Source organism: Numenius arquata, chromosome 4 (assembly GCF_964106895.1).
Source record: "Numenius arquata chromosome 4, bNumArq3.hap1.1, whole genome shotgun sequence".
NCBI classification, from domain to species: domain Eukaryota; kingdom Metazoa; phylum Chordata; class Aves; order Charadriiformes; family Scolopacidae; genus Numenius; species Numenius arquata.
Window position 1 is genome coordinate 7880755 of NC_133579.1, and position 26992 is coordinate 7907746.

At 42.2% G+C, this 26992-nt stretch overlaps 1 protein-coding gene across 1 annotated transcript in view; it reads right to left on the reverse strand.

Moving 5' to 3' along the window:
• The window catches only part of NKAIN3 (sodium/potassium transporting ATPase interacting 3), a 347179-nt gene extending 322721 nt beyond the window's left edge, over positions 1–24458 (reverse strand). The window contains exon 1 of the mRNA XM_074146537.1: positions 24405–24458. Within this exon, the coding sequence (XP_074002638.1) occupies positions 24405–24458 (54 nt within the window). The remainder of the gene's footprint in view (positions 1–24404) is intronic.
• Between the last annotated feature and the right edge of the window lie 2534 nt (positions 24459–26992).

The following is a 26992-nucleotide window of genomic DNA, read 5'->3' on the forward strand; positions in this document are numbered from 1 at the left end:
TAGAGTTCACCGTTATTTCCAGCGTGAACATTTTTGCTTTCTTAGAACTATGTTAGCAGTCAGAGGGTTGTTGCAGAGCTGGTGGTTCAAAAGGCATCAGAAAATTGTATACCAAATATAGAATATTTTTTTAATTGTATATGCATAATTGTCTACACATAAGCACACAAACAAGCAAAACTATGGAAAATTTTTTTTTTTTAATGTATTAAATATGAGAATTATGGTAACATCCTACACCTTCCAGTCTCTTCAGAAACTTCTTTGATTAAAAAATTGTGGAAACATTGGACTACCTGTTAAGGTAATGGAAAAAAGACTAGGGAAGGTTTGGTCAGGGTGGCTTTTAAGAGTAGAAGAGGGAAGCCACTGTCATCACGTATCTCAAACCAACACCTTACTAGTAAGTACAGGCGTTGTAGCTGTGCTGAAATAGCTACTGGTCCTGCCCCAAGAAGGAAGAAAACTTCAGATAAATCATCTTCAGCTCTATCAGCATGAACATGACCTGGAGCCAACTGGTCCCTGAAAATATTTTCAAGTGTTTCTGCCGCATTTGAAACCTACATTCTGAATATCTATTGGGCCGGAGTTAGCACAAACTTTGTATTCAGTGAAAGGCAATGGAAAGAACAGCCAAGTCAAAGGTTTATGGAAGGAAGAAAAGCTATCTGTTTTAGCATGTAGCTGTCATGAGTTATTTTATGGGATATAAAAACCTAGTAAATCACATTCGCATCAAAAAGAAACTATATCCAACAGCGACTGAAATCCATCCCCTTCCTATTGCTGCAACCTGAAAGTCTGATTTTCCACATTACATTTAATAGGAGACAGAAAGAATGAGAGCCATATATAGCAGAGAATAATCTATGAAACCTCTTAAAAATAAATATTTGCAAGTCCTAAAGAAAACGTTAAGAAATAAGAGGTGTATGAAAAATTGTTTATGAGCTCAAATGCACAAAAATTGTCTTTTTTCATATACGTATAAATTAATCCCTTTGCAGAAAGAAAGGGAAGACTAGGCAAGCATATATCACACAACATAGAATTCCAACAATTACTTATTTTTTATTTCCATCTATAAATTTGAAAACGTAGTTGCCAGCTTTTTTGGTGCCTACTGTAATTTTCCTGCAGATTCTAGAGTCTCCAGACAATTTATGATAAGATTGATACATTAAGTATGAAGTGGTTTCGCCATTTAGCCCTTATGTCACATTCACAATTTGCTTATCAATCCCTTTAAAGGAAAATATGGTTTATACTAAAGAAAGCCACGATAAAATTGGTAAGGCACAATTATTCATAGCTTAAAGCCCAGTCTAAGATATGCACATGCATCACATATAGCTGCAGCTATATGTATCTATTGAATTTCGTGCCTATCAATCTACACAAAATAACAAATACTAGTTTGTTTTTCAGTAGGGGAATCTCTTCCCTACACATTTATTTCAAATGCTGAACCTACCCAGAATTAATCGCAGCCCATTCACTGGCAGCTGAAATCTATGTTTGAGCTTTGCATTCATTATTATCAAAGACGCTGCTCACAGGCTTGTGCTTAAGTATATGCTGATTGTTAAGGAATTATTGGAGAGAGTTGCAGTAATGAAGTCTAAATGTTGCTCATGAATAATAAACTGATCAAAAAAAAAAGTTACAGTGGAAGACTTTTTATCCAAAAATTTTGATTCAATAGTAAGAAAACTATTCCATGAAAATCCATTAATTGTTAAATTCCTAACAAAACAGGTGGGCTTTCTACAAGTCCAGATCCCCCAACTCCTCATGCTGTTGCTTTTCTGGATTGACTGAACAATTCCTCAAGGAGCAATTCCTTCCCAAGAGCCAACCACTTGGGAAGGTAGGCAGCAGAAAGCAACCGAAAACTGCGTTTACACACAAACTTACTCAGCTTTAGCAACATTCTTCTAAAATACTCCTATTTTCCCATTTCACATATGTAGGTGCTCATATTTTTTAGAGAGATGGCTGAAGTTTCTCTGTAATAGCTGTTAGACCACATTATTAATTGAATAAATTACAATTTTTGCATTAGGTGAAAATTTGACTTCTCGTTTAAAATATTTTGCATTAAATTCAAAGAAACAGAATTTGACAGTGCTTTCTAGTGCTTCTTGGCAATTTTTGTGCAGCTTGTCTTCTTTCTTCTAGGTACTCTTCACCTGTACTGTATCTGTCGTGATGCATTAAGACTAGAGATTCATATTATATGACAACAGAGAAAAGTATGTCACTTTTCACAACGCAGAAGTCATCTAGACATCCACAGAGAGGACTGAAGGTACGTCAAGAGGTGTCAACTCTTAGAGAGGCACGACAATAGAATTTCTGAATAAAGGTAATGTTCTCTGCCAAAAAGTTCTTACTGAAGGTATTTTTGCCTATTAAAAAAAGAAGCTTTGCTTTTCTTTCTTTACTAGCTCTAATTTTTTCAAGTAAAACAATACCATCATATAGTAAAGGAATATGTAGTATTTCATTCCGTATGGCAACAGCATCAAGAGATTTATAGTTTGCATTAAAAGGAAGATTAAAAAGGAAAATATTGACAGACCTGTTATCAGTAGCTACAAAAAATCCTGCTGCTTTTCTAGCTGTGAAAACATCCAGCTGAACAATGAGCTGTCATTAATACGGAAGTTCTCCCACAGGGAACACATTTGATTGACTGTTAGAAATAAGTGACCACTATTGTAGCTGCTTCTTAAACCAATGTATTAACGGAGACACTCCACAAGTTTATATATAAAGTTTGATCTTTACATCCTACCTTTGCTGATATAAAACATCCCATTATATTGCATACCTTACACGTTTATATAGTTCATAGACTCTGATCTACACATGGCAGAAAAAAAAAATAATGTATGTGCCTCAGTGTTCCAGCCCCATAGTGCCAGATGTTGTACAAACTAAAAGATTAAGATTTAAGTAGTAAATTGTCAGTTATCTGAAACTGGGCTCTTTGACCTTCACTGGCCAAACAGAATGATCTAAATTACTGGGATAATAAAAAAGAGCACATGTACCCACTTATTCCTCTGACCACTTCTCTTTATGGTTGTTTTTTCACCAACCAGGAAAGCAACAGGATCATGTTTGAACCTTTGATCCCAAAGAACCTGTAGTTCCCCTTGTATTTAACCTGGTGCTTGTGATGGTCCTTGAAACAGCATCACTATTTGTTTTGTAGGTCCACAGGGAGTGGATGCTGGGTGACATGCTGACCTTAAAGTCATTAACAAACATGTCTTTGTAAAGAACAGAGCACATTCTGAAAATAAAGAAATAATGATGATAACTAAAAACAAGCCCTTACTAGAAAAGTATTTTGCAACTCCATTGAGCTTTGAGCCTTCAAAGAACCCCAACCAGCAGAAGGCAACATTAAAATGCTATGCTCAATACACAGAAAAAAAATCCTAGAGCCCCCTGAAGATTGCCACGCTGCAGATACTATACAGTTTTCAAACTGAATAAACTGCGGGACTCAACTTCTCAAAAATTAGGATGAAAAGTTAGGGAAAAAAACACCTATGAAAAATATTAAGTCCAGTAGTGCCAAGACTTTCCCCCTGAGGAACTTACAGCAGACCTCTAAGTCTTATCACGTTTGCCCCTCATATTACAGTGTTATCTTATCAGCAGTGTTCCTGGCTAAGTTCCAACCAAATGGAAGATCTCACCTGAAAATTACTTTAGAACATGCCTCTGTGAGGGTTTACTTAACAGAAATTCACAACGCCACCAAGAGAAGACATTCATTATTAATTGTGAGGTTTCAAAAATATTTATTTAGCAGCCTACGGCGAGGACAAAGAAAATAAATTCATGACAGTGAAGATTAATGAAAGTGTAAATTACCACTGGAGTCTTTTTTTTTTTCTTTTTCCTCCAAATACATGGGCTTTTCCACTAGCAATATCCACACTAACCACTTCATTGTTCTTCTAAAACCTCTTGGTTTCCATATATATCAAATTACTGGTGGACTGCTGAGGCAGAGCTGCTAAAGAACTTCTTTCCTATAAAACGCATTTGTAATGTCCACTTCTGAATATCTGCAAGGATGGGGACATTCTCCGAACAGCCTGTTCCCCCCTCTCATTATGCTTGAAGATAAACCATCTCTCCTGACCCCATTTTCTCTTCATCACATCTCCATGGGATCCTGCCAAGCAGATCCATGAGCAAGTCAAAACCTGCTGTACTGAAGGCTGGGATTATAATTCTGCAAGTCTCATTCACTTCTCTCAGGATTTTCAACTCTACAGTCTCATGGTCAGTAGTACAAAGGCTACCATCATGTACTGGCACCTGAAATAGGTGCCCAGTTCTGCTTTCCCAGGGGAAGTGCTGCTGTCCACCCACATCTAAACTTTGCTCCAGATTTTGACCACAAGCCCCAGGAAACAGAATCTGAAGCCTCCCTTGCTAGGTTAGCAGAGATGTTCTTGCTATACTGCCTCAGGCAGATCATGTCTCAGGATCCATCAGGAGGACTGTTCCTCAAAGAAGTTATAAAAGCCAAAGTCATTTCTGTAGTAACAGAAGAATTTTGACCAATGATTACTGACAGATGGATTAACTAGGCCTGCTGGAGGGTTTGTCCTGGTTCCACAGAATAGATTATTTTACAGATACTTTAACAACTTGGCTGCTAGAATAAAACATATACTTACTAAATTTATGGATAACGTGAAGGCAGGAACCATTGCAGTCATGTTAGAGAATCACAGAAAGGCAAGGGTTGGAAGGAACTTCAGAGATCATCTAGTCCAACCCCCTGGCAAAGCAGGGTCATCCAGAGCAGGCTGGACAAGAACACATCCAAGCAGGTTTAGAATATCTCCAGAGAAGGAGACTACCACCACCTCTCTGGGCAGCCTGTTCCAGGGCTCTGGTCACCCTCAAAGTAAAGTTTTTCCTCATGTTGAAATGGAATTTCCTGTGTTCCAAGTTTGTGCCCATTGCCCCTGTCCAGTCACTGGGCATCATTTAAAAGAGTCTGGTCCCATCCTCTAGACACCTGCCCTTTAGATATCTATAAGAATCTATAAGATCAAGAAGGGAAAATAGTATTTTAAATTATTTTGATGAAATGGGGAAATGGTCTAAGATGAAGGATGAAATTCAGTATGGTAAGTAGGTATGAATACACTGTAGACCAGTACATGCATAAATACCTGGGCACGCTGCTGGCTCACATTCAGCTGGCTGTCAACCAACACCCCCAAGTCCGTTTCTTCCAGCCACTCGTCCCCAAGCCTGTAACGCTGCATAGGGTTGTTGTGACCCAAGTGCAGGACCCAGCACTTGGCCTCGTTGAACCTCATCCTACTGGCCTCGGCCCATCGATCCAGCCTTTCCAGATCCCTGTAGAGCCTTCTTACCCTCCAACACTCCCACCCAACTTGGTGTTGTCCGCAAACTTACTGAGGGTGCACTCAATCCCCTCATCCAGGTTGTTGATAAAGATATTAAACAGAACTGGCCCCAATACTGAGCCCTGGGAAATACCACTTGTGACCAGCTGCCAACTGGATTTAAATCCATTCACCACCACTCTCTGAGCCCAGGCCTACAGCCAGTTTTTAACCCAGAGAAGAGTACTCCCATCCAAGCCATGGGCAGCCAGTTTCTCCAGGAGAATGCTGTGGGAAAAGGACAAAGGCCTTACTAAAGTCGCGGTGGACAACATTCACAGCCTTTCCCTCATCCGTTCAGTGGTTCACCTTGTCATAGAAAGAGACCAGGTTAGTCAAGGAGGACCTGCCTTTCATAAACCCATACTGAAATGATTCAACATGAAATATGATTCAGTATAATTCAATATGAAAAATATCCACTCAGTAAATGGCTTTGGATAGTCTAAGGCATGGTCATCCTTTTACATTCAGTAAATAGCAACAGAACGACATGTATATGGAAGAAAACTACTATAACATCCAAGACTGAGAAAACAGATTTCTAAGTCACTGCCAGACACTCAGCAGAAATGGGCCTTTTATCAAGTTTGTGAGAAACTGCGAGCTCTCCAGATTGAAGACATAAAAGCAGAGAAGCTGACCCCAGAGAAGCAGGCTTACTTGTTTTATTTAGAATCTGAGCAGCAAGGAACGCCCCTGGAATCAATACGTCTATCAGAGGTCAGACAATACTCTAAAAGAATAAGGCTGGAACGATACAGCAACAGAAACAAGACTCTCACATGCAAAAGCAGACCCATTTTCTCTTCTCCTCCCATAGCCCTCCCTCCTGTCCTTTTGGCTGTTTATTTTCTGCCATTATTAGAACCCTTGATAATCACTTTTTAAAGCAGCACGATACAAGCTTAAAACAAACATATTTGACCTAATTCATAATTAACAAAAGGCCTTTCCGATTATCAGCGTTCAAATGGCGTGCACAATTTTCTGCTTGCCATTTATGAAATTCTCACTCTTCAAAACATGCCATTTAATGAACTGCTTTAAAAGGAAAAAGGGTTACCTCATAACTTAGCGTGGAATAGGAGCAGCGCAGAGAGCTTTCACATTCATATATTAGAATGGATAACCACTGAATACGTTGCTCACTTTTACTCAGGCAGGTACTACACATTTTACATCACAAAGTTGTGCCATCACTGCCCTCTACGTCTATCAGCTCACAAGAAAACTTCAGCCCCACAGCCAACTTGCTCCAGGTTGGCAAACCCTCGATACGGGACATGGTTGCATCACGTAGGTAAGAGCTGTCTTAAGCTAAGAGGTGGTACAACAGCCTGCAGAAACAAGGAAAAATCCTGTTGGCACGTCACCTCTGCGCTGAAAGGCTCTTGCAATGAAGCTATGCCCATCTCGCTAAGACTGCAGCCTGCAAATTAGACAAATCCTAAGCAATATATATCACTACAATTCCAGTGTGTTTATTATATGAACTTTATCTCCAACATAATATTGCGAGTCCTTAGGAATTTTTCTTCAGCTTGTGCACATTTCCTTTTGTCCATGTCTGAAATCAGGGTCAGAAGCAGCCACAAGAGACCATCTGCCTCAAGACACAATCAACTGTACAAATGATGTGTTCTTGTTCCCTGCACAGAACCCCTAATGCCTGAGAAATTTATTGTTTTCATGAAAAAGTAAAGCTGGACTGGTGTTTAACCCATATAATAGAAATATTTTACAAGCAAAAATAACTCCTGAATGAGGCAGGACAGGTGAAAACGTGTGCCGGCCAAACCGGAATCATAACCCTTTTCCCATGAAAATTCAGTGAGAATATTCTCCAATTTTTAAAAAGTAGGATAACCAAGCCAAAGCTTTCTTCACCTGCCTAAGTGGAAAAGTCCATCTCTATCTGAAAACACCATTAAAACCATTCAGGTTTTGCCTTTCTTCTTGATATTCCCATTGCCCCGGTTCTTACCACTCCTTGACATAAGAACTGAAATGATGTGACTTTCTGGAAATGAATCGAGGGGGACTGTTACAAACTCTGAGGCCTCTGAGACCTCTTTGACATGTCCTGGAGGGATTGTGGGGTGTAGGGAGAATAGGTAGAAATGACAGAAAGAACTGATAAATAGCTAAATCATGTCTCTGTGGATGCCAGCAAGAGGTTAGATGTTGATAAAGTTGTAACTTTCACATCCTTCATAGTTTCTTCTTTTCTCCCATAACAAAAAAAAACCCACATGTAGTAAAGACAAAAATTACCATAGAAAGGCCAAAGTGGGGGCAGCCTTAAATACAGACTTATAGTCTTGACAAAACCAGTGTCGCAGCTTGTCCCTAACCTTGGCTAATCATATATAAATACACTTCACTCCCAATGGCACGTAGATCCTTAGTGGTGTATAAAGACAAACCTATTAAAAAATACTGGGTAACCGTGTTACCCTGATCTCAAGCCCTTGATCCTGTGCAACAGCCAAGAACTGTAAATGGGTCTTGCCTCAAAAGGTGTGCGATGGTCATTGGAACAACAACAGCTTCACCTGTCCACAAGCAGAGCCATTAACCACAGCTGCTTCTCACACACACACACAAAGGGAAATGATGGTGAACAGATCTGTCTCTGCTGGCCACACCTGCAACTCCTTTACAATCATCCCTCTGTGATCCTTCAAAGGAGACTTAAAACATGTTCTGGAAAGGTCAGAACTTACAGGACTATTCTGACTCTTCCCTGTAACAGCAGCTTTCTGCTAAAAACTGTGAGAGTCCTGCTGACTTTAGGATCTCTACACATTCCAAAATAGGACAAGGATGAAGGAGGTAGAGCAGATAGAGAGACAGACTCCCTAATGAAGATAGTAGTATGAGAAACTACTAAAATAAAGGTATTTCAAACCAGTGACACCATTATAATCTCAAACCCTATTAAGCATTTTATTGAAATCTGGAGTTAAGAATTATTTGAAAACATAACTTCATTGTCAAAGCAATTTTTTTTCAAATATGCGAAAGACACCATCAAGTATTCAGCTGTCATCTCTTAAAACTGATAGTCAGCAAGTATAAATGACTGTAACTCCATTGATGTTAATGGATTTACAGAGGCTAGAGAGCCAGAGAAAGTGAGTTTTGTGTGATCTAATAATAGAAAAAGCAAGTCATAATAATCTCAGTGGTATCACCACCACACACCCTGTTGCTCATAAACAGACAAGTGTGACATGGTCCAACTTTACTAAGGAAAAAAAAAAAAAAAAATCTATGTGTGCACTATGAAAAATCATAAACGCTTCAATCTCAAGGCCAACTTTTCTGAGAATTTGAAAGCATCAGACAAGAAAGGCTTATAAAAGACAAATGGGGATCTCGTGCTTAAGACACAAGCCTGCGAGTCACGAGTCTGGGTTTTTTCCCTGGCTTTGTCCCAACTTCCCTGTGGCCTCAAGCAAGGTCTACCCGCAGCAATGGCAGTAAAAGGCTACAAGTCAACTTTTGAGCATAGCTGTGGGAAATAGTTCAGAGTTCCCAAAAGATTATTTTTAATCTGCAAAGAGGACAGGAAAAAAAATAGATCAACTAAGCAGGAAGGGCTATTGGTGAAATCCAATGTTTGTGTTGGGCTTATGACTGGTAAGGTAAAAATAAAACTAGAAATTAACAGAGCAAAACAGCACTTAAAATTAGGCCTACATCAACTAAATAATAAGGGGAAGTTTTATTCCAACAGCTCCATGTAGAGTTTTAGAAAACCGAACTTCAGAAATCAAAATAGCATGAGATTTTCAGGGGAACTCTGGAAAGCGTGATGCTTTCCAACCCAGTTCCGAGAATCCATCCCTCTCTGCTGAGCTTCAGCCACAGGGGGCAAAGGCAAAACCACTCCAGCTAAAGCTGGCCTGCAGCAGCAGGATATTAATGCAGCACTTGTGAGCTTCTGCTGGTGTACTTCTTCTCTGTCATGATACTCCTCATCTTTCTTACCTTTCACCTAATCCTAAAACCACATTACAACAGCATTCTGGATGGCCCATTCCGTTCTGCTGCTCAAGAATAACCAACACAAGGCAGAAACCTGACTGGGATGACCAAATCGGCTTCTCATCAAAGTGATAAGCTCGAATCCAACAAAGCAGTAACTGGTGGACCCAACCTGCTCTCTCAATGTATCTCTGTTAAAGAATGTCCGTTCTTACATCTTGCTAACTCTCCTCTTTTTATGCCAGCTGGCCTCAAACAAGGTAAGTAACTATTATTACTATTACTTTGATCAATGCAAAAATCTAAATGAGGCTGGATGACAGGCCACTGACCCAGCTCCCCAGACCCACACCCAGTTACCTTCCCCCATGAGAAAGGAATGAAACGTGCAGTCCAAAAGGGGACACAGGGTGCACGTACACCAGGTACGTCTCTGAGCCGGGCAGTGGGTGGCCACAATCCCAGTTTATGCTACAGAATCTGACCTTAGTTTTGACAGTCTGAGAAAACTCAGTCAGGTTTCTTTGCTCACAGGAAGTTTACAATGGGCTCAAATAAATATATCTAGTGTAACCATTCAGTTTCAATATACTTAGAATTTCTTTCTTACTCTCCTTTTTTTTTCCTTTTACTCTTTTTTTTTTCTTCCCTTATCTGTATGCTAATCAATAACTTTCCAGTCTCTGATGTGGTTGGTTTAATCATCCTGATAGATGATCTAGCCGATGGAAATCACTGGAGTCCAAACTTTGTTTAAGGTTGTTCAGTGACAACATCATCCCAACGCCTTTGGCTCTCGGGTAGCAACTCCTCAACCAGAATTAACAGGAAATACCTCAATGACAGTAGCTGGGAAACTGAGATAACAACATCTCTTTACAGAATAAGTATCTAACAGTATTAATCTTACCACGGTGCATCTCTTTTCCAGTGTGGGTCTGACGGCTTTATCTATACTCCAGCCTGTCCAGATACAGACCAGCTTCTGTCCAGAAGCCTTGTGGACGTGCGAGCGCTGTGCTGCCTGAGCTGCAATATTCTCTGCAGGCTCATTAACCAAGGACCACACCACGCCAACTCCACGGTTCCCAGATGCAAACCGGCTCGCCTCTGGCCATCTTAAAGCAGAATGAATATGCGACTGTCTCCATTGACTTGTGTAAGCAAACACAACGTTCCTTCTCTAACTGTGAGTTCTGTGAATTCTGTATGCATGCCAAAGAATAACTGGTTATAACAACAGGAGAAAGTCTCACCTTGCCAAACAGCCAGGATGTCTAATGCAAAACTGCACTTGCATATAGATATGCACTCAAATAGCACAAAGGAAGTATTTTATAGAAACTGTATATGAGGCTTAAAGACAAAATTATATAATAAAATGGCTTCAAGATCTGAGGTATTTTCTTGCTTATCCAGAAATCAGCATATATTAACTTCTGACATTTGAAAAGCCTTTGTTCCCAACTAATAAAATGAGAGCAGAATAGACCTTGAAAACATCTTAAAGTAATGGAAGATTTAATAAGAAAATGGATAATAAGGTACTTTTAGTCTAGCAAAAAACAACGCGAGCATATTAATAATAGATGACCAGCACTACTCAGCATGACGTAGGGATCCCTGAAACGTTACAAACCTGAGTCTCGTGCTAGCGAAGTGCTGGCTGGTAACACTGACAGAGTCAGTACGTGTGAAAGAAATCTTCCCTTGAGGATGTCCGATGAGTATATTCTCAACCACACCACTTTCCAGATTAGAAGAGGGTGCTCGTTTTTTGCAGGCTTCCTAATGGTTCAATGACTTCATCTAATGGCACCCTCTAATAGTGTCTGCACTTCCCGAGCCCAGCCGGTGGCACAGCTGCCTCCGCTACAGCTCGATCCCTCTGGGCAGCGATGCCCGAGTGGAAGGACATGAGTATCCCTAACTCCTGTTGTTCTCGGTGGGAGATGAGGTTACTCACTCCCATAGAGGAGGTTCTCGGCACTTAGCACAGTCAGACCCTGAGAGTTTATGTTCTTTAAAGCCATGGATATTACCCCTTAGACACCAGCATAATTTACTGTTTTGTTTTTAGAGGAAGAGAATTGAATGTGAATGGGCTGCCTTTGAAATTACTCTTCTGCCTGGATGGTTGGGATTCACTGTCAGATGTGCTTTTGTCATTCAGAGAAAAAGGTACACCCAAAAATGAAGGTTAGCCTCACAAGAGATTAGCATTTCTTCTTCCTATTGCAGTGAATACGCTGTAATTTCTTAGCCAGTTCCAGTTACCGAAAACTGAATTGAACAAATGGGTTGACAAAGGTAACTTACCAAGAAAAACCATGAACTCACAGTTCTTTCAGCACACATTAAACAGCGCTTCTATCTATCAGCAGAAAGAAAACAAAACTCTTCCCTGACTCAAAATTGTCCCTTCCCTGTACACAGATGGTCAGTTCCAGCACTTTGAGGACACTTGTTTATTTTCCCGTTCTCCAGAACACCCTTAAGAGGCTGATTCCTGTCTTCTCCAAGAGCCTGTGTCCAGAGGTGACAACGTGAGGGGGAATCCCCAACTAAGCACACACTCAGCACAGGTGTAGGTATTTGCAAGTCTCACTCTGTAGGAGAGCTAATGCTGTCAGGATCAACCCAAACCTGTCAACACCCGAAAATAATCTTTCCAAACAAGAATCCAGAGTTACTACGTTCCTCCTCAAACAGAAAAAGATTTCTGTCTTAGCAATGAGTTTTGCAAAAGAACCACTACTGTAAACAGTACACAATTATAAAGAAATGTGTTCTCCAAATTACGAGCCCACCCAAATATAGAGAATTTGCCTATCGAAATGTTAATATGCTCATAGTCTCTTGTGGCCAATATAAAAAAGGAATTATGGTAACTGTATGCAAAAACATGAAGAAGTACCAAGTAGAAAACCAGCCCAAACTAGGACTCCAGAGACTTTCTGTAGGGCCTAAAGCAAAACATTTGCATGCTTCTTTTTCTGGCTCTATTCCTCGTTTTAGTTTGTAAGCACTCGAGGCAAGGTGTATCTCAGATATACATCCTAGTGCAGAGCCAACCTCTGCTGCAATGTGCTTCTAATGATCTTTAAAAGTGCAAACCCAGCACCGGATTTGGGGCATTAATTACTTTGGCTTCTCAACAGATGAATAAGCAGAGTGAAACCCCAGCAGTATTGGAGCACTCCAGCACTAACTACAGCTCAGCCCAGAAATCCAACTACAGCCCACAAATCTCACAGAAATCTAAGAGATTCACGTGGCAAAGAACTTCACAGGTCAAATCAGAACCAAGAGAACCAAACTCATAAGAAAGCTAAATAACAAATAATTAAATTATTACCTGGACAAGGAAAAGGCCAGAATCTCCGCTGCTCAGAGAGATCTCAGATTAACCTTGACACTCTTACGGCCACAAGGCTCTGCAGAAACAGTTCTTCAGCTTTCAGTGCAAATAAGTATCCCCAGCCAAATGCTGAAACCTGGATCCTTTCATGGATACAAACACACAAGGGAACTATTTGACATCAGTTTCTCCCACAGGCTTTCCAGATGATCCAGGTTTGTTCACTGTGACCAAAAGAGGTTACAGGTAGCATTGTTCTCCAGCCATCATGCAACAGACCTCTTTTAAAAATGCAGGGCGTGTAGAAAATTTCAGCAGATCGGGGTGGATACAGGTGTAGTACCTGTCCCGCAACAGAACAAGCAACAAGGTGCATGTACCAACGTGACGGGACTCAATAGCACCCTGGTGTGGCTGCTCCACACCACAGTTAAGGACAAGGCTCCAGGCACCCCCTGCTACTGCTGTGCAAGGCGACACACCGTGTCTCGGCTGATTACAGTTGGAAAAATTAACAGATGTACCTGGTTACAGTTAAATTCTAAACACACTTATCTTCATGATGTCTCCTTAACTCATGAAAAAAAAAATACATATTAGATAAATGGAGGACTTCATCGCTCAACCCAATTTAAATAAACTTTGGCACTTTGTGGTTACTTCTGGCACAACTCAGTCAGCTTTGGCTTTCATCAAACCACTATGACTAAATTATACATTAGTAATACAACTTAAAGCCATTCATGGCATCTAATATACTTCAATACACTTAAACTCATTTGTGACATTTGAATGAAGTTTGGATTTAGGCTACTGTCATTCATACATCTAATTTGTCATTGTAAATTCAGACTTGGAAGCACTTTTTCTATTCCATTCCAACACTCCTGTTGCAAAGCCTCTGACAACAGCATTACAGTAAATCACGCTGCTAGTGTGTTTCTCAGGTATCATTCGTTCTCATTGCCTTCCTTCCTGAACCAACCAGACCTTTTTATAGTGCTGTGCAACCAACATGATGTGAAGAACCACAAGTAACTGTGGCTCAGACTACAAGAAATTTTACTGCTGTTGTGTAGATGCAAATCAATCAGGTAACAACCACGTATTTGATATTTCTACAAGTGAAGAGAAATGGACTACGGTACCACAAATGTATTTCTGCATGCCTTTGCTTTTCTTAATAACGATGGAAGAGAAGTTAGAGAAATACACATGTAGATCCTTAAGACTGAGATTCATCCTTTTTTTTTTTTGAAAGTGCTCAGCTAAACATCATTAATTACTGTCTGTTTTAGCTGGCAGATTCTATCTGTCATTCGTAACTGCAAACACATTTGCCATTTTTTCCACTTCTCTAGAATGATGCTGTACTTTTAGCCACAGGTTACGGGATAACTCGACCACAGAAGTGAAGGATACTTTCAGGATGGGAAGAACCTTAAACCTGATGTTCACTGCAGCCACAAGTAAATTTTAACAGTCTTGAACGGTTTAGGGTTGGGGGGAAACAGGATCTGGACCTTACGTTGGTAAAACCGTTGAAGATCAGAACTTGGAACTTGTTCTGAAATAGTTGGGAGGAGAGTTGGGAACCAATCACCTGGCTCAAGAGAAAAAGCAGAACAGGGGAATGGAGATAGCGCATTATTTCACAGCTATGCATTGGAGCCAAGAGTTTCCTGTTGATGAGAACGGAATTGGTTTATGAGAAGAAGGATGAGGCTGAGTACCAATCTGCAACTTTCATCAACATAAGAATTAACTGGAAACAGCGGGAATTGGTGAAAATATCTTCCAATTCTGGGTATTTTTAAGGCTTCCTGAATGAACATGTTAGTAGGTACACTAAAACAGGCATCTTGCAAACGTAGAGCTGGCTGATTAAACTCTTCAGTAGCTCAGGGGATCTCCATGAGAAGACCATCTCTCTTCAGTTTTCTGAGTAGCTCCATCCGCATTAGAGGGCAGAGGGCCTTTTGAGGTTTCTATGATGTAAATTATTCAATCTGTAGGAGCAGCAAGATTTCTGTTCTGGTTAAAATCTAAACATGCTTACCTCAATGATGTCTACTTAATTCATGAAAAAAATACGTATTAGAGAAATGAAAGACTCTGCTCACTCTGCAGTAGAAAGAGCAAGTTTTAGCAGGAAAAAATAAATAGCTCACAAGCAGAGGTAAAACTACATAATTTTGTGATGTTATTCCTGCATTATAATGCCCTGCAGTTTCCAGTTTTAGAATTCTTCAGCTTTTTGTTCTTTGATTGTGGAGACTAAACTTCTGAAATTATTTTTCTCTATGCTCTCTATTTTAACAGAATCACGGTTCCAAAATGCATTTAGACATATTGTGAGCTCTTTTCAATCCAGCTAAAAATCTGCATTTAATAGTTTCATGGGTTTTTTTAATTTTGTAGGGATGCACAAGGCTGATAAGGATTTACGTGTCTATCCATTTCCACTGTGGCTTGCGCTGAGCTTCAGCTGCGCGTTCATAAGCTCCAGAAGCACTTTGCTCACACGAGGTTCCCGGAACTGCCGACCGGGCAGTGAAGCTGCAGCATTCCCAGAACACCACAGAGTATTCAAGGCTCAACCAAAGAAAAAAAAACTAAAGTTGGATCAGAGAGACTGCCAATCATCCCAGTCTCCCTAGAAAATATCATCATAATGGGGTTTTACCTCCTTGGCTCTTCTCATCCAAAAGGTCTGACACTAACACAGTAACCTTACAATAGAATAGTAAGAAATCAGCTTACTGGCAGTGCTGTGTTAGAGAAGATAAATAAAAAAAATTTTTTTCTTAAGATCTTGTTTTCAGTGAAACCTTGGACAGGAATTCCTCCCACACACAGAGCTAACTTTCATCTGTCCGCTGAAGAGGGCTTCCGTGTCACACTTTCTTGACGCTCATCTAAATGCACCTTTCTACACTTTTCATCCCGTGCTCCCACATCGTCTCCCTCACTACAAAAGCATTTCAGGATCTTTCCGCTCATGGTTCATCTCCTAATTATTATTCTTGCTTTGCTTTATCCGTAGCTTCTTTGGTGTGTGTCAAAACCCTCCTTAGGGAAGTTCCATTTGGCTCACTGCCAAACATATGCTCTTTATATATATTTATACTTAGCCAAAACTTCTGTACTGATGAAATAAAAAAAAAAAAACACAACACCTTTCTCTCAAGCCCTTTGGAGAGATCTGTGGAAGAACCAACTGTGATTATTCAGGAGAGTCGCTCTCAACATAAATAATTGTTTTACAATAATCTTCCTTTTGCATTTCCTAAAATTTTCAGTTTTACTACTTTGTGATGTTAATTTCTATAAGGGATATTTGTCTGACAAACTGGTTATTGTATTAAGTACTAAGCTTTTCTTTTTCCTTTCCTTTTACTGTAATGCTGGCATTCACTAGGTGGAAGGGGTCCACTGCTGCTTTTGCTTGAACCTATCATTATAAAGAGCCTATATGTAAAAGAATGACTTTCAACAACTTTAATGAGAGCTGGAGGGCATTCAGCAACTCCTAAGAACAAGTCCCAAATCACCACAGCATTAAAAAAATCCATCTGAGCTAAGATTACATGCAAGGTACGGCTGTGTTTGAAGAAAGACAAGATGATAAGGAAGTACAGTAAAAAGTAAAAAGACTAAAATAAAACCTTTTACTACCTTTTTATTACCAGGGTCTTAAGCACTCTGTACGTTCCCGAGATCACAGGACAGTGATTAAATCCAGCTTACCACTGGCTTTTACAGACCTGCCAAAGGCAGAGGTCTGTAGTGAGAAAGATTTCACTGGTCACACATGGGAAAAAAAAAAAACAAAAACAAAATCACCAACAAAAAATGTTCACGACATACTAAAAGCTGTAATCTGCTGCTGGCACTGCTCTGTCAAGGAATTGCAGGTCTCACTAAAGCCTAGCAGTGTATGACCCGAAAGCTGCTAGCACACCTTTTAGGAGGGTATGCATTAACTGCTCCTGATAGATGAGGAAAAAACTGTTTCATCTCAGGTAAATCTGAGCTGCTGCAAGATTCAAAGTGAGGTATTTTCCATTTGCTATTGCCTGAATTCTATTTTCAAGGCAAAACGTACTAAATAAAAAGGAGTAAAAAACGTTCTTCTTTCTGAGCAATGAACAAGATGAAATTTACACAAAATCAGTGCAATTAACATTATTTTTCATTGTGATTTAATGTGACTCATAGAGCTTATGAATGCCTCCCTGTGCTGACATCCCTAGCAAAGACACCAGATCCAGTACGAGCAAAGGCAGCACAAACTTCATTACGTTGTCCTGCCAACACCACTGAAAAGATGACCTGAAGAAAACACGGGCAAAAAGATGGCTTTGGTCTTCACAACACCATGGCCACCAACCTTGACCCTCCCGGTATAACACAAAAAGTGGAAATTAGGACTAATATGGAGATGATATTTTTATATTGATGCTATAACAAGACCACTAACAGTTCACATAAACCATAATGACATTTGCCCTCATCTGACTTGCAGTGGATTTTAAAATATGACCTAGAGATGAATAGCTGTATCATATCATCAGTCTCTTGAACCATGCAGTCACTTAATACTGCTCCTTTATATTACCCATCTAGAAATAAGATTAGAAATAACAGGCTCTTTGCCCCCAAATGACTGCAGTCTTGCTTAGAAATTAATTACAGGACTGAATGAATAAAATATATTTTGCTTCAATACTAATGAGTTCAAAAGATCTGTCATACTGTATTGTATCATAGAATTATTATTTGTGAAATAGTAAATGACAAGGCCATCACAGGTACTTATTAATTTAACATTAAAGTTTGATATGAAGAGATACAACTGAATACTAGGATTGTTATTGCCGTTTCAAGCCTACTTCCACAGTATTATGCCCATAACAAATTAAGAAAGCAATTATTTCAAAGCAACCCAAATTACTGCGTGTTTTAAATATCCTCCCAATAAAGAATCGAAGGCCCTTATTCCCTATGCTCTAGTAAAATCATATAATCATGGGATAATCTAAGTTGAAAGGAATCTCTGGTAAAACCTGGTCATCTGGTAAAACCTTTACTCACAGCAGGGCCAAATTCAACATCAGATGCCCTTCAGTTAGACCAGGTTTTTCAGAGCCGTGTTCAGCCGGGTTTTGAACTTATTCAAGGATGGAGTTTCCACAGCTTCTCTGTGAAACATGATCCAACGTGTGACTGCTCTCACTGTGAAATTTTCCTTCCTAACATTTAATCAGAATTTGCCCCTTGTTGCATCCTGGGTCCATTGCCTCTCCTCTTTTCACTCCGCACATCCAAGAGGAGACCAGATTATCAGTATCTGTACCGAGGACGTGAATTGATTCCAGTCCTATTCAAGTGCAGTACAAAACCTCCGCTCGCTTTTCCTGTGCAATACCAGAGCCAGTGGTCAGTGTGACTGGTTTGACTCTCTCTTTGTTCACCTGATCAATTAAATTCATCTATTTATGTGCAAAAGTAATTTGGATATCACAGAGGGAGGCAAAATGCAAAGTATTTACCTGAAAAATCAAATTGTGATTTTGTCACTTACTTGACAATTTACCAGGCTGACCCCTAAACTAAAAGGATACACTTCATAGCTCTAAGATACATGTAAGATATATATATATTTTTTGAAGGTCAAGACCTAAAATTACCTAGTCTTAGAAGCTTTTATTGGAGATCCAAACCTCACAAAGTCAGCAAGATTTAAATACCACTTAATCAACTGCCAGTGCAGTAGATCTCATTTCACCTTTATGCTTAAACCTAGTCTGTGTTCAAGTTGCAAGTCCTACCCAGATCCCATTTGGATCCAACAACACATCCTTCTGAATTTCAAGGACTTCCAAAAATGCAATCTTTGTCTCCTAGTCCCAAGAACTGTGTCTTGGCAGAATGTAGCAGATCTTGAAATAGAAGCAGATCAGCAGCATATTCCATTATTCTTAAAAATAATTATTTCCAAAAGTTACTGATCTTATAGATAGGAAGGACAGCTATATAACTTCCAATTTTCAGTGAATTAATTGCCATTATTATGGTTGAACCCTTAAGTCACTTCATTGCTGTAAAAATACTCATTATATTTTCACATGACAATTTACCATCAGTCCTACAGCAGCAAGGAATTGTAGAAAAATAGCCTCCTGTGGTGAAAGAAGCCTAAAACTAAGCAAGAGCAGCTTGGCTTCTTTAAGTTTTGGATTCCCAACTTTGGATCACTGAACTGAAAGAAGTATTACGTGTAGCTTTGCCAGGAGAGGATTTCACTACCGAGGCTGAATTTCTGGTGCACAGTGTGGTTAAACTCTACGGTGCTGATGCACTGGGAATGTGTGGTTTTCTAACAGATACCTCCCAACAGTTTTGTAAAAATAAACCAAAAACACAAAAGGGAAGAAAACTTATTGCTAGTCCTTACTCATTTGTCCCTGACAGGGGACGTCATTGCCCTCTACAACTACCTCAAAGGAGGGTGTAGAGAGGTGGGTGTTGGCCTCTTCTCCCAAGGGAATAATGGCAGGACCAGAGGAAATGGTCTGAAGCTGGGGCAGGGGAGGTTTAGATTAGGTATTAGGAAGAATTACTTTACTGAGAGAGTGGTCAGGCACTGGAACAGCCTGCCCAGGGAGGTGGTGGAGTCGCCATCCCTGGAGGTATTTAAGGAACATGTAGACATGGCACTTCAGGGCATGCTCTAGTGCCCGAGACTGTTGGTTTGTGTCTGTTTGTGGGTGGGTGTGGTGTGTCGGGGTTTGTTTTGTGGGGTTTTTTTTTTGGTTTTTGTTCTGGTGTTTGCTTTTTATTTTTTGTGGTTGGACTCGATGATCTCAAAGGTCCCTTCCAACCAACAAGACTCAGTGATTCTGTGGTAGACTCTCATCCATTTTTCAGATTGCAAAGATTTAACTCAAGTAGTTCCACTGGATGCAGTGTCTTATTTCCAAATCTTAATGTTAAATGCAATTATACACCCGTAGAACAAGCACATCAGCCTCTTAGGCCCTGCCACCAGCAACAGCTACGTGTTTTGGGGGATGTTATTTGAGTTATTGGAACAAATGACCATTCACGCGTTAGTTGCCTTAACAGAAGGGGAAACATCCTGCAACCAGCACATTGTCCAGGGCTAAAATCCCAAGCCTCCTCCACCCCTGCTGGCACAATAGGCACCCCCCTCACACTTCCTCCCCCTTTATCAGTGGACAGATGCTTCATCTCCAGATCAATGGGCCAGTGATTCTTTTACCAACATAAAAAGATGCAGCAATTTACCGGTTCAAGGATTTTACTTTCTCAAATTTATCAAATCCCTGGAATCCCTGAGCTGTTAACTGAATAACTGTTGTCTCTCAGTCCTAACACACAAGCACAGAGTGCCAAAATCCGAATTTAGAGTTTCCAGCTTTATAAAGCATTATAAAATAAGATGAAAATCTATGCATGGCATATATCACTTCCCCGTTTAACTGCTGAAACTCCACCATGTACAGGAACAAATGATGAAATGTTATCCTTCAGTCCAATGGATAGAGTCTCATCTCCAAGCGTAAGGATTTACATACATCAGTATAATTAACGTTAATGGCAATCACAAACATAAATCTTCTGAATGTTGAAAGGAATTAGTCTGTTACAATGACCAACTGCACTCCTCAAACAACCACTAGTCAAAACATTAATACTCGGAAGCTGTGTTTCCACTGGAATCACTTCCCAGTGTGGTCTGATGACACTTAAATTATTTGGAACGTAACAGGATAAATAGGGAACAGCCTATTTTACACTGACTATACTGGATAAAACATACATTTCTAAATCAAGACCTATAATGAACACAGTGCAGGGAAGTCCAAGGATAAACACATGAAATGTGATTTTCAAAGCAATGAAGGGGACTTAGCCACACGCTTTCCATTAAACTTCCCTTCACCGCTCCGGAAATCTCATCCGTGATCTCCGCTATTTAGAGTTCTTTGTGTTTGTGCATCTAGATACTTCCAGGTACCAAAAACTTCCACTTTCTGTAAACGTTGCAACAAAATTATCCTGCAAGGGTAGTTCCTCAGAAGCACATTTTCCAAGCAGCATGAAGGCTTTCACTGTGTGACACAAATTAACATCAATTGGATTCACACAGCTAAATCTCTCTGCAATTCGTTGTCAATTTACCCCTTCCAGAATTTAGCATTTTTTGAATTTGTTTTATTTTCCAAACATTTTCATGTTGCAGTATTTTATGGCATGGCGGCTACACCAGCCCAGGCACCATCTCTGGCAGCTTCCTAGTACAGACAAGGCCAACAGCTGAGACTTCTAGTGGCACCAGTACGAATCATGGCTGTAATCCAAAGGAATCATATGTCCTTATGATATATTTTCCTGATGTATATGTAGCGCCTAATAGTCTTAATGACAGATTTATGCACAAAAAGATACACGTGCACTTCTGAGTTCTTAGCCTGACAACTCAGGAAATGGCATATGACAATGTTTCAGTCAAGAAGAGCAAAGCAGTGAAAGATCGCGGGGTGAGGGGGCAAGCTGGGGAAAAACCACAATATTTTTCTCCTTATGCAAAATTCCCTTGGCTCTTAGAAGCAGAATCCACCTGCAGAGGTTGAAGGAAACCCCGTGGCTAAGAGTTTTTCCTGACCTGGTGCCACCTAGAACCTCCTCTCGGTGATTATTTCCAGAATCCTGTATTACACATAATGACACGGATTCACATTTAAGAATGAGGTTATGATTAAACGCTAGAAGCCTAACTACACACTGTCCTTGGGATTACTGAATTCAACATTAAAATGTGTTTATTATAAAACCTAAAAGCTGTCAGAAATAAACATTTTCATGGATCAAAACATAACTGAAAACTGTTATTATTGTCATTTTTATGTCAAAATCCTCCAGCTGACAAACAGCACTGAAAATTACAAACAAATCTTCTTGAAGTTAATACACTTAATGCATTACCATTAGAGAAAGGGTATTTTCTAGAATGTCACACAATAACTGCTGTTCTTTTCTTTACCTTGGAATTCCTCATCCCAGCAACGTACAAACATGCAGACTAGGCAAAAGTTAAAGATAAGTTTTAAGGAACCAAAAAAAACCTGTGCTTTGAGGCCACTAAAGACTGCGTCTTTCTTTAGAACAAGAACCAAATCTTCAGTATGAACAGGTTTCCAGGAGTTTGGATTTTTTACTTCACATCGTCTTAGAGCAAAGAGAATCTACTTAGTGTGTGTATGCTAGAGAAGGTGTTGCCAACTGTATTTTATAAGATATCTCTTTCGAAGGTGGTATCTAAAGGTTAATTTTAAGGTTAAGCCTGAACTGTTCCCAATATGCCTAAGGTGAACAACTTTCTTTTTAAAAAATACGTGCCCATCTGTCTCATTCTCGAAACTTATCCTGCAAGTCCTGTAATTCATCGGTACTTCTGAAATGCTACAAAGTAGCGCTATAAGTGTTTGGGGTTTTGTAACATTTAACCTAAATGTTGTCCACCCTCAGCAATACCTCTTCCACCCCTTCCTAAGTGGATGCAGGGTGAAATAAATCTTGCTTAATGACACTAATGTCCGGGGATGCTGTTTTGTTGTTCATGCTTTACACCTGGGACCTCTGAGGCGTTAGAAAAAGATCTAAAACCACCTGTGGCGACAACTTCTACAGACACAAACCGAACGCTACCACCACTGAGATCACAAAAAGTACCTGAGCTTTAAATTCATATCGACTAGATTATTTCTTGGATCTAAAACACGACTTTAATTTTTAAATGAAAATAAATTAAAATGCAAGCATTTTGGCATACAAACATTTATCAGTGCCTGAAAGACATGGATATAACAGTGGAACGTTATTATAAAACAGGTAAGTACAGTAGAAAAAAAAAAACCCTACACATTAAAGTCATTTTTGAAAGTTGTTATATCATCTGAAGGGTCTTTTATAAAATACGAATCTTTTTCTGAAAGACTTTGTACGCATTTCTCTGCAGATTATGGTGGCTATTCACACTTTACTTCAATTTTATAGCCTCCAAGTAATTCTACAGAATAGTAAATACAGTTATTATAACCTCCATAACTGACGGAGAGATATATTTGAAGAAAACAGTTTTGTTTCCCCTCCCACATCCACTGAAGTAAATCAGGAGCGATTCTGCTGCGGTCGATAGGACAGTATCTGCAAAACTGATGCAAAGCAAGAAAAAAAAAAAAAAAAAAAACAACCAAACCAAAAAGGCCAAAAATGTATAAACAAAGCTTTCCTCCCACTAAAAGTACAAACCGCAGGTCTTCTCTGCTTTCTGCCAAGGTTGTGGCACTCAAGTCCTTAGCCCACACTTAGCTCCATCACACTAAAGGACACCTGAATAAGGTTCAGACTCGCAGTGGAAACAATGGAGATACATCGGGTGTACACAGGCTGAGAGCCTGGCATAAAGCCTTGGAAACGAAGGAGTATCTTCAACTGAAGCAATTGTACATATTGCGTTTAAGCGTATTCCCCCTGAAACTGAAGCGATTTCAAAGCGCTATAACAGAAAACTAGAAAGATTAGCAAAGGATTAGGAAGGAAAAAAAAAAAAAAAACACCAAAAAAAAACCCTGAGTAAATGAATGGCACTTTGCTTCTTTACAGACACAAGGAACAGCACTCATCTTAAGAAAGATCATGTGGCAAAATGATGACTCTGAGTCACTTAGGAAAGAGAAAAATCTTTTAAAATACTCTTGGGACCAGGGACTACTGTTAAAGGGAGAGCATTATTTTATCATCTGGCTAATGAGCCGGAGGAAGGATTATTACTGTTTGGCGGCGTTTTGTCTCAACGACTCTTTTCCCCGAAACAAATATGCCAACTTCAGTAAACAAAGAGACGAAGACGCACCGTTCCGTTGTTTCAATTGCCCACTGAGGAATATTTAACCGGAGGAAAGGAATCCCCGGAAAAGTCACAGGGGGGGGCCGGCAGACGCCGCTTTGACAAAGGTTAAGAGAAGCAGAAGAAGGAAAGCGGCGGCGAGGACGGCGCTTTTCCACCCCCCCCCCCAAACCCCTCCCCGCCGAACTGGCAGGGGCGACCCGCAGCCCCCAGCACCGCCCGGCCCCGACCCGCTCCCACCCCGCGGGCACCGGGGGCGCCCTCCTCCTCCTCCTCCTCCTCAGCAGACGGGGGAAGCCCCTGCCTGGCACCGGGGTGGCCGGGCCGGGGGAGTCCCCACCTCCCTCAGGCAGGACGGACGGACGGACGGGCTGAGGGGTCGCGGCACCCGCCGCCTGTCCCCTCCCCTCCCTCCGCACCGCAAAACTTACGGGCCGGGGGTCGTGGGGGGGGGGGGGGGGGGTGTCGAGGAGCGGGGTCGGGCCGTCGGGAGCGGTGCCGACCCGCCTGCTCTCCCGCACGGCGCGGACACCTCCGTGCCCGGGGCGGGGAGACCTCCCGTCCCGTCCCTTCCCGCCCCCCTCCCCGTCCCTCCCCGCTAAGCCGAAGCGTGGCCCCGGGGCGAGCGGTGGCCCGGGCGGTCACTCACCAGCTGCAGCGAGCAGAGGAAGATCAGCGTGCAGCGCCCCGAGCAGCAGCCCATGGTGGCAGCCGGAGAAGCCGCCGTTTCTCCCTCTCCTCGCCTTCCCTCCCGCGTTGACGCGGCCCCCCCCGGAGGCGAAGCGGGGGGCTCACCGCATCCGGACAGAGCGGCCGGGCGCGTGTCTGTCTGTCTGTCTGTCGTCCCGTCCCCCGCCTTTCGCCGCCCTCCCCTCCTTTGTTGAGGGAATTTACTCCTCGGCGGCGGGAAGGAGAGCGCGGAGGTCAGCGCGGCCGCGGGGAGAGGAGCCGCCGGCGGCGGCGGGGCGCGGGTCTGGCTGTGGGGAAGGGGCAGGGGACGGGGGTGGGCGTGTGCGGAGCGGGGCGTGGGTGGGCAGAGGGGAGGCGGGGGGGGGGGGGGGGTGGTGTTGCCGCGGGGGGGCGGTGTGCGGGGGGCTGCGGTAGGTGTGAGGGGGGAGAGGAGCAGGGGCGGCGGCGGCGGGCTCTCCTCGGGGTGCCGTGCGGGGGGATCCCTTGGGGTGGGCCGGTTTGCGGGGTATTTTGGAGGCTGCGAGGGGAAAGGCGGTGCGAGAGAAGCGGGGGGTGTGGGGGGGCGGTGCGGGCAGCGGCGGCCGAGGCAGCCCGGCACCGGCCGCTTGTTGAGGGAGCCCCGGTAAAGTTCAAGGGACTTGGGCGGCGGAGGCGGGGCCGGCCCCGGGGCGGCCGGGGAAGCCCGGGGACGGGCGGCGGGCCGTTGCTGGCAGCCTGCCCTGTGCCGGGGTGGGCGGGTGGGCGGGGGGGGGAGGCGGCCGAGCCCCCGCTCCTCCTGGAGCCCCCCCAGGCCGAGTCCGGGTGGCCGCTCCCGGGGAGGGCGGCGGGGGGGTGACGGGAGGCACCTCAGGGACTCCCTGCCCCGTCCTCTGCCCCCGAAGGCGGGCAGGGCCAGCGGGCTTCACCGCGGGCGGCGAGGGGCCTGGGTGTCCCCCCCGGGTTGTTTGATCCTCGGCTGCTGCCAGGCGGTGTCGGGGGAGGGAGTGTCGTGTCGTACCCCCCCCTCCCCGCGCCGGCATCGCCGTTGTGGCCAAGGGAAGCCGCCGGCTCCTGCGGCCCCTGGCGGGTGTGAGCCGGGAAGGGCAGCGGGGCTGGGCCCCGGCCATCGCCCCTCTCTTGGCAAAGGTAAATGGGCTCCCCAGAGCCGCAAAGAAGAATTCCTGCGTGCACGGAGGTGGCTGAATAACTACAGCTCTCCAGGAGCCTCGCCGTGGGCAGCTGGGAGAAACGGGATCTGCGGAGATGCTGCGGTCCCTACATCTCCGTATGCACTTTGCTCGACGACACGGAATGTTTTAGGGAGGAAAAGCAGTTACAAATATGCCCACTGTCTCTTAAAAATAATTTTTACACATGAATGAAGTGTGAACTACCCTTTTTTTTAATTATTATTTTCCTCTCCAGCAAAGTATGGATAAATCAGATTATTTTTTACAGGCATTAAGGCAAAAGTGCCGGGTTCTGCTCACCAGACAGTCCTCTCCTACAGCCTGTTACCAGCTGCTGTTCCATCGTACACAGACTTCTGCCAAATAACACTGAAGCACACCCCACGTACAACTTTTAATTCATGCATTAAATGGTAGTGACGATAGTCAAATAATTACAAAACTACTGCAAAACAGTATCGTCTCACATCACATTTGGGAAGCTGCTTTTTCTGCCACTTCTCTTTTAAGTAGGAAAGCATTAAGGTTGTTTTGTGTACCAGACCAAAGGAACAAAAGAAAGGCAAGTAAGAACCAGATTCTGCTCATCCAGGATATGTGTTTGAGTAGGTGTGACTGTGAGGAGTGCAAAATATAACCCACATTGCACAATATACAAAACTTCAATAAAACAGCCTGAGATTTATATTTCTATGCATGGCCTTAAGATAAAATTCTACCTGGGGCTAAACTTTGCTAAAGTTACGTGTTCTGAGAACATATTTATTTTGAAGGATGAATACTTGAAGATATGGAAGTAAATTGAAAAGGTGATAGTTGCCAAAAATCCATTGTGCCAGCCTGAACTGGTAAATTTTATGGATAATTGGTTTTCCATACTGTGTAGAGCAGGCATCATCTCTCTGGACTTCACTGAAGTATTTAATACACTAAAGATCTTTTTAGTTAAACCCAACAATAAAGAGATTAATAATAAGAATTTCAGGGTGGGTAAGGAACCAGAAAAAATGAAATGACAAGAGCCAGCACTGAAGGGATCTTACTTGTACTCACCATATTCAGCCCCTGCTTGTATGTCAGTGGCTCAGAGGTCCAAAACTTTTCCTCCTTTATTTCTCCCCAGGGGCAGTGCCCTTCCGAGAAGAAGCTAAATCCTTGCCTTTCCTTCTCGCAAGAAAGCAGACACCTTCCAGTAATACAATAGTAGCTGACATTAACCCATGTTTTTTGTTAAGGCAGAACTGTCTGAAGACCTGGATAACATACACAAGGCACTTTTCGCCTGTCCAGCTATTGTTTTAGCAACCTGCAGAACCAAGTGGGTATTGCTGTTCCGGAGACAGGCAGTGCTCAAGCTGTCTTAGAATCATAGAATCAT